The sequence below is a fragment of the Chrysochloris asiatica genome, unplaced genomic scaffold, assembly GCF_000296735.1.
Source record: "Chrysochloris asiatica unplaced genomic scaffold, ChrAsi1.0 scaffold00001, whole genome shotgun sequence".
In the NCBI taxonomy this organism is placed as follows: Eukaryota; Metazoa; Chordata; class Mammalia; order Afrosoricida; family Chrysochloridae; genus Chrysochloris; species Chrysochloris asiatica.
The window spans coordinates 51,930,365-51,938,770 of NW_006408519.1; the positions used below are offsets into that span (position 1 = coordinate 51,930,365).

The 8,406-nt window shown below is 49.0% G+C and overlaps 1 protein-coding gene across 1 annotated transcript; it reads left to right on the top strand.

Moving 5' to 3' along the window:
• Positions 1–4,479: 4,479 nt before the first annotated feature.
• On the top strand, positions 4,480–5,292 carry LOC102819418 (lymphocyte antigen 6H-like). The gene is made up of 3 exons (XM_006830859.1): positions 4,480–4,534; positions 4,675–4,812; positions 5,114–5,292. Exons 1-3 carry the CDS (start codon positions 4,480–4,482, stop codon positions 5,290–5,292), a joined length of 372 nt encoding a protein of 123 aa, XP_006830922.1.
• Positions 5,293–8,406: the final 3,114 nt, after the last annotated feature.

Consider the following 8,406-nt stretch of genomic DNA (forward strand, 5'->3'; position numbering starts at 1 on the left):
GATGGCACCTGACAACAACAACAAAATAAACAGAAAGGCATCTCGTGTTCACGGATTGGAAGATTCAAAATAGTTACGATAGCAATTCTCCCCAAATTGATCTATAGGTTAGTATAATTCCTGCCTAAATTCCATCAGGCTTTTTCCGAAATTGACAAGCAGATTATAAAATTTATAAGGAAATGCAAAAGACCTAGAATAACCAAAGGAGAACAAAATCACTTCCTAAATTGCAAAACTCACAATAGAGGTACAGTTGTCAAGACAGGACCAGCATAAGGATGATGGTGTTGGCAAATAAACAATGAATATACCATGGACTGCCAGACAAAAGAACAAATCTATCCTGGAAGAAATAAAGCCAGAATGTGCTTAAATGGAAGAATGGTAAGACTTCATCTCATGTGCTTTAGACATGTTCTCTGAGGGGACCAGTCCCTGCAGAAGGACAACATGCTTGTTAAAGTAGAGGGTCAGCCAAAAAGATGAAGACCCCCAACATGATGGATTGATACAATGGTTACAGCAATGGGTTCAAACACAGAAAAGACTGAAGATGTCACAGGACTGGGCAGGGTTTCATTCTGTTGCATATAGAGTTGCTATGAATCAGAATCAACTCAATTGCACTTAACAATAACACTGTAGCTCAATAGAACAGAATTAAATCCTTACACTTATGGATTATTGAACCCAGATGTGAAGCAGAGAGTGCTATGGGAGGAACGGCTGGTGTCAGAATCGGGTAAAGAAGGTTGTAGGGTAGAAGCATGTCTGACTTACACTTCATAGGAATTGGCCTTGGACTGGTTTTGAGTTTGATTCTCTTTCCTCCTTGTGAAGCCAGGGGGTGTCAAACATGTCTCCCACATGGTTTTTGCAACCCCCCAACAAGATGGATTCACACAGTGACATCAACAATAGGCTGGAGAATAACCACACGTGTGAGGATGGAGCAGGACCAGGTAGTGTTTCATTCTGTTGTACGCACAGTCACTGTGTTGGAACGGACTCAAGGATGCCTAACCCCAAACAACAACAAACTGTGAGAAAAGAAAACCCAGTTCTCTTAGCTTCGATGGTTTGATGATCAGAACTCGAATAGAGAAGGATTAAGACATTTAATAAAGGAAGCAAGTGTAAATTGCTACAATTTGATGAACTGGATGTATACTTACAGACGTCGTAGCTCAAAATATCAAGCGAGAGAGAAGGACTATTCACATCAAGGATCAAACCTATCTCCTCTGTACATAGCGTTATTAGGGATGGGCACCTTAGACATTGGTGACCTAAAATGGGGGGAGGGAGCTATGAAGGCAAGAAGTAGCTGGCTTACAAGTTTTCAAGAGCAAGTTTAGAATCCCCACTGGATAGTTTTCCTCTTGTCTAGAGGGGTCTGGTAAAAAGAGATGAGGATAGGATTCATTGATTCAACAGTGAGTAATTGTTATCATACCTAATCACGATTATCACAACTGTAAAGGTAGAAGTTGTGTAACAAAAAGGGAGGAGTAGTTAATCTTACATTCTAAGACCAGAGGACCCTAGAACCATCAAGAGAGAAGAGCATGAACTGAATATGGGATCCTAGTCAGAGAAGCAGTGACGCCAGAAATGACGGCAGAGGTGATGGCATGGAGACATTTAGCAGCTGAGGACTCTAGACTCATGGAAAGAGAAAGGTTATGTGCTGGCAGCCAAGAGACTGGCTTCCAGAATGTGCCCTTTGGTTGTATAAACGATTGCATAGTCCTGTGTGGGTTTTTGTTGTTGTTGTTGTTTGTTTGTTTTTGTACATCAGAGGAAGGGAGGAGGAGAGGAAGGTTTTCTTGACAAAAAAAAAATAATAATCTATGATGGTTTTGGGGGGAGGAGAAAATGACACATGCTCTAGAGGGCAGACATGCATTGACATGGGTAACAGGGCAGGAATGTACAACCAGAGGGAGGTTGGCAGAGCAAAGATAGGGGTGGCAGGAGACACAGGGCAGGATGCAGTAGTTAAAGGAAATAAAGGTAAATGCTGTTAACTGTAGGTTCATGAAGCAAAGTATATGATTTGTTTAATGTAAAACTGATAACTTGTAATTGTTATCAGGACTGACTGTGAGGGATGGAAATGTAAAGGTAGACGTTTTGTAGCAAGGAGGGGAGTGGTTGACTTTGCAGGCCAGGAGTGGAGGTCCCTGGGACCATCAAGGGAGAAGAGCAGAGAGCGGGACCCTACCCAGAGAAGCAGTGATGCCAGAGATGAAGGCAGAGACGATGACGTGGAGAGATGGAGCAGCTGGAGACTCTAGACACAGAGAGGGAGGGGAGCTGTGTGCTGACAACTGAGGGGGGCGGGCAGGCTTGCAGGGTATACCCTTTGATTGGTTGATGATTGTAACCATGGCAATGCAACGATACATAATAGGATGAATATAAAACTAATGTTTTCCCATGTAAACTATCACATAATTTATAATAAAACATTCAAAACAACAACAACAACAACAAACTGATGACCTGTCCTGTAAACATTCAAACCTTCAGTCAATTCACAATAAAAAGTTAAAAAAAAAAAAAGTCCAGTTCTTCAAAGGTCCCTACTTGTGGGACATCAGTTGTGGCAGCACTAGAGCCACGAACCAGCAGTGTCTTGGAATGTTAACCCTACACTTACAATGTAATCCCACTCCTAGATATCCTGCCCAAGAGAAATGAAAACAAATGTTCACACTAAGATTTGCACACAAACTTTTGCATAATGTTTCATAATAACCAAACCCAGAAACCACCTCAATGGTTATTACTGGTGAATGGGCAGAGAAACATGGCATATCCCTAAGAGAAATCTTATTTGACAACGCAAAAGAGTTACTATTGTTGTAAAGTGCCATCGAGTTAGTTCTGACTCATAACAACCCTTTATAGGATTTCTGAGGGGTCGATGGTGGGTTTGAACTGCCAACCTTGTGGTTAGCAGTCCAGAGCTTATCCTACAGCATCACACCAAGATTCCATGAAACAGAGCGAGCTGCTGATAATATACAACAGTCAGTCTCCAAAACATGGTGCTGAAGAAAAGAACCCAGATACAAAGAGGTTGGAGTCCACATAGCTCTTACTCTTCTCCTTGTCACTTGAATTCCTTTTTACTTTGAACTTAGTAATAGTCTTGAATTCTCTATCCCGGCTCTTCTCATCCACAGATTTGGTCATGACCTTAGTCTTCATCTCGAATGTGCCCTTGAACTTGACCTTAGCCTTTTCTCTCAGGATACTTGTATATTTGGTGGTTAAATCTAAATTTATCAATTTGTTCATATACCTGAAGCAGAATAATCTCATGATTCCCACCTGAATAATCACTCACCATTATCCAGTCACACCTGCAACTTGTCTACACAACGTACCTGACTCTTCAGCAGTGAAGAGGCTGTGGGTGAGGTTTGGGGTTGGGGTTGCTGAGCCCTAGTTCCTCTGGCTTGCTGAGTTCAAGAGTCCACAGGAGTATCCAAGTGAAAGTCCAGCCCCCAGCTGACCACTGAAGCTGGGGGAGGACACTGAGTTCTCAGGGTGACAGCTGAGTCTGCAGTGTCCTGAATGAGGTTGGGGTCTGTGGTCAGATAGGCCTGAAGAGCAGTGGACAGGCTGTTTAGGAAGTCCTCCAGGGACACCAGGATAAGAGGCAACAGTGAGAGTGGAAGGAGGGGGAGCTACTAGGAGGGTTGGGGGCACAGAGAAGCAGAAGGCAGGGTCTTTTCAAAAGCTTGAGGTCAGGATGGAGCAGCCTGAGGTCTCTGGGGCACAGAATCCTCGTCCCAGGATTCTGGTCTGCCAGAGCTGGGAAGAAGGAAGAATATTGGTCTTCAGTCAAGTTCCTCCTAACCTTAAGGTGAAGGCCTGCTGATCATGTGATAGGCAAGGGGTGGGCTATAAGGCACAAGGCTGTCCCCCACTCAGCAGGCCTCTCCTCCCTCTTGGGACTTCCTCTGGGCCCTAGTCTTCAGTCATCAACCCAGGGCTGGGTGGGAATTAGTAGGAAGCTCTTGAAAATGGGAAACATCTCATATCCAATCATGGCACTCCGTTGAGTAGGGAGGGCCCCTGGGTTTAGGGTTATAAATACGCTGGAACTCCAGGAAGGCAGCTCTTGGTGCTAGAGGCTGAGGGACAGGCTACAGCACTTACAGCTGGTAAGTCAGACCTACAGGACAGAGAGTAGACACTCACTGCCTGCTAGGGGTGTCCACTCTGGGTGCTCACTCAGGATGTCTGCTTGGGGTGTCAACTAGGAAGGCTGGGCCTCCAGGTGCATGCTGGGATGCATGCTCAGGGTATGGGAGAGACGTGAGCACCCAGAGGGGGTTGGAGGCAGGGGTCACCATGCGTGTCAGCGTTTGGAAGTGGTTCAGAGCCTGATGAGGGTCTCACCATAGGGACCACCCATCTGTCACCACCCACCCACCTGCCTCGAAGGACCCAGGAGCCATGAGAGGCCTCTGTTTACTTCTGCTGGCAGCTCTGCTACATTGCCCAAACCAAGGTGAGCCGGGTCTCCATGAAGGCTGGGGCTGTGAGGTTCTGAGCAGAGTTGTCTCTGAGACCCTGGAAGATAGGAGAGGTCACAAGTCCTCCAGGGGGTGGAGTCAATGTGGAGGAATCTAACCCCATCCCCTCCTCCAGCTCTAGCCCTGAAGTGCTACACCTGCACTAACCCCCAGGACAACAGCCTATGTGAGGCCATGTCCTGCCCAGGAGACCAGCAAGTCTGCTACATTGGTGTGATGACTACGGCCAACAACAAGGGTGATTCCCAGACAAGTACGTAAAGAGGGGGGTTCACACTGAGGTTCTTCTTGGCCTCATGGAAGGGTGGCAGTCTGGCAGGGACTGTGTCCCCTGGAGCAGAGCTCTGGCCCTCACTGGTATCCTCACTAGTCCACAGAGGGTGTAACCTCCAGGGGAGTGCCTTGAGGCAGGGGACTTGAGGCTAGGTCTGGTTGTAGAGGGGGGCAGGAGTGGGAGTGCTGGCGTCTTCAAACAGAGTCTGATCTCTTATCCACAGAGAAAATGCAGTTACACTTGAAGGGCTGTGCCCCCACCTGTGATTCCGTCTCATCAGTCTCAGAGAAAACAACCAAATTGGTCAAGGACATCATCCCCATGGGGTCCATAGGCCTGTCCTCGATGGATATGAAAGTGTCCAAGTGCTGTGACAGTGACCTCTGCAATGGGGTGGCCCTGGTGCGCCCACAGTGGACACTGTCTGTGGGCCTCCTGCTCCTCTGGACCTACATGTGAGGCCCCCTTCCCACGGCTCCTGGGGGCTAGGGGAGGGATGATGCCGCTGCTTGGAGTCCCACCTGTGGATGGCATGTCAGCTGGCCACACACAAGCCCAGACCCTCCAGGGCTCAACAGACCCGTACGAGGTCCACTGAGGTGGGCAGTGGTCCCGCGGTGACCCCGTGCTCTTGCGCCACACACATCTCAGACCCCAGAACCCTCAGGCCCCGGCCGGTCCCGTCGCCCGCAGCGCTGCGCAGCTCAAATAGTAAACGCTTTTCTGTCCGCCAAATCCGCCTCTGTCATCCCGCCTCCACCGCACCGCACCGCAGATAGGCTGGGGGCTTCCATGACCTGCCTCCATCTAGGCTGTTCAGGTCCCTGTCAGAGGGATGGGAGACCGAAAAAGGGAGATTAGGGTTTGCCGTAATGGGGGCGGGGACAGCTCCTGGTGGTGGCGTCCAAGACCCACCCTGCCCCATACCCGCCCCAAACAAGGCAAAAACAAGGGTGGGTCTGGTTCCGTCTTCCTCGCGCCTGGTCCCGGAGGCCTCTCACAGGAGGGGGCATCGCTCCTCTCCAAGGGCGGGGCAGTGGTCACCACAGAACAGGAATACTGGCTGGGCTCCTTTTCCACACTTCATTCATCTCCTGTTCCCCTCCCTGTAACTGAGCTCCCACTCCCCTCCCCTGAAGACTGGGTGACCCTGCATCAACGCCTCCTCCTCCTCCTCCTCCTCCTCCTCCTCCTCCTCCTCCTCCTCCTCCTCCGCACCTGCAGCTTCCTCCTCTCACAGCACCCTGTTGCCCTGCCATCCTGAGCTCACAGATGTCACCAGAGTATGTGGGGCCTTAGGGACCAGGGAGGGAAACTGAGGATTGGGAGAGGGTGGGCTATCTTTGTGTGGGTGGTGAGTATGACCTTGAATTGTGTGTGACAGCTGCACTCCACTTGTGTCTTCCTCAGAAGATGGCAGGTTCTTCTAGAAACAGTGGTATACAAAGGTACCAGGGCCACCCCCAGCAGGCCTGTTCCCCACTGAGTGGAGACGGTGATCTCCTTGGGGAGCTTTTTCCCAAAGGAAGGGGTTTGTAGCCCCCTTGAAAGTGGCTGGGATCACAGGCCAGGGTGGCAGCCAGTGTTGCTGGGTGGTGATCACGGAGCCTTCAGGACATCCTGATCCCTGGGCAGTGCCTGAATCCCAAGCAGACCCAGACTCCAGCAGGCCGGCCAGCCCCACACCACGACCTGGAAGAATTCAGTTGAATTCCCAAGTCTGGCTTCCTGGGTCTCTGCCTGTGGTCCAGGTTGGGGAGGGCAGGTCAGCAGAGGCAGAACTCTGAAAGCCTATCCTCAACATCTCCCCTTGCTTCCCGCATCTGCCTCCCCACAAACACACTCAACTTGCCCCTCCCCTGCTGCTAATGGGCCTAAGCACCCACAATGCCCCACCCCAGTGCAGAGAGGAGAGGCCTTCATCAGTGTCAACCTGTCTGCTGAGAGGGGCTGGTCGGCCACAAAGGACTGACATCTCCCCGCTCCTGCCCAGCCAGTCTCCAGCCTCCTGATTCACTGCACCAGGTGTCCTGGGAAACCACCTCCAATTGTGACTGGTCTGGAATTTTCCCAAGGGTCCCCCAAGGTCTTCCCAGTTGGAGAAATATCCTCGAAGCTGAGGATGAGCTCTGAGAGGCATGTCTGAGGGAAGGGTGTGGCAAGTGGAGACCCTCTCTGTAAGGGTAGGCGTGGTGGTCTCTGAGGACCCTCCATGCCAGGACCCTCCTTTCCCATCTCTGATACTTTTAAAGAAAGATGTTTCTGGAAGTCCCACCCATGGGCCAAGTGGCAAGATTGCCCCTGAATGTGGCCACTCCATGAAAGGTATCCCCTAGGAAGACTGTCCTCCATGGTCCCAGCCAGGTAGGAGACGTTCAGACCAATGGCTCAAAACAATTTGAGGATTAAGCTCCTCTGGTAGCACAGTGAGTTAAGTGTTGGGCTGCCAACTGAAACGTTGGTTTGAATCCACCGGGCCATTCAAGGGAGACAGCCATGGCAGATTTGTCACCCTCAGAAAACAGTTCTACTCCATTCTACAGGGTCACTGTGAGTTGGAATCAACCCCTGGCAATGAGCTCACTGCCTCCCACCTAGACTGCTGTCTCTGTCTGCCCATGCATTCCACATCTAATGAGTTTTCATTTGAGAGAATGGGATACAATTCCCACATATCTGTAGTTCTTCCTTAAGTCGTGCTATTGAAGAAACCCTGCCCAACATGCCAGTGAGTCTTGATGAAAACAGCTGTTAACAGACCTGACATGAAAAGTGGGAATTAAAATATTTTCAGGTCTCCATTTGCTTCTGTTCAGAGGACTAAAAATGTGAGAATAATCAGAAAGTGGGACCAACCCAAGTGTCCATTAACAGATGAATAAATAAAATATGTTAGCTGCAAGATCAGCGCTTCAAATTCAACAGCCACTCCTCAGAAACACTATGAGTCAGAACCATCTCAACGACACTTAACAACAACAACATATATGAGGGACTAGAGTTTTGGTGTGGACTGCAAGGTCGGTTTGAACAGCAAGGCTGATGGTTCAAACTCACCAGTTGCTCCTCGGTAACTGTATACAGGGTTCTATGAGTCACAATTGGGTCAATGACACTTAACAACAACAACATATATGAGGAAGCTTCAAAAGGTTCATGGGAAATTTCCATGATCTTTTCATTTATTTTCCACAAACTTTTTGAAGCCCCTTCATATATACAAAGGAGACCTGGAGGAACAATGGGAGAAAAAGTGGGTAATCTGCTCCCATAAAAATTACACAAGAAGGGGGAGGGGAATGGAAGAACAAAGTGGATGGGAGAAGAGTTAGGCAGGTTTTCATGGGCTAAGTGGGACAGAGGTAAATAATGATGTATGCACAACCTTGGAACAACAGGGGTCTGGGATACAGGGATTGAAACATGGTTGGAATGGGCAAACGGGGGGAAATAATGTTAAGATGCTTGGCAGTCTTATGAATCTTGGTTTCCCTTACATACCATTATAAAATAGATACTTGAGGGGGAAAGAAAGGAACAGACAGAAACATCACCATAGAAAGCTTGCAAGTC

Bases quoted from the DNA above. Each gene is read 5' to 3' on its own strand.
- LOC102819418 (XM_006830859.1), top strand. From the start codon at position 4,480: ATGAGAGGCCTCTGTTTACTTCTGCTGGCAGCTCTGCTACATTGCCCA. The intron at 4,535-4,674 runs GTGAGCCGGGTC...CCCCTCCTCCAG, and splicing joins GCTACATTGCCCAAACCAAG to CTCTAGCCCTGAAGTGCTAC. The intron at 4,813-5,113 runs GTACGTAAAGAG...CCGTCTCATCAG, and splicing joins CAAGGGTGATTCCCAGACAA to TCTCAGAGAAAACAACCAAA.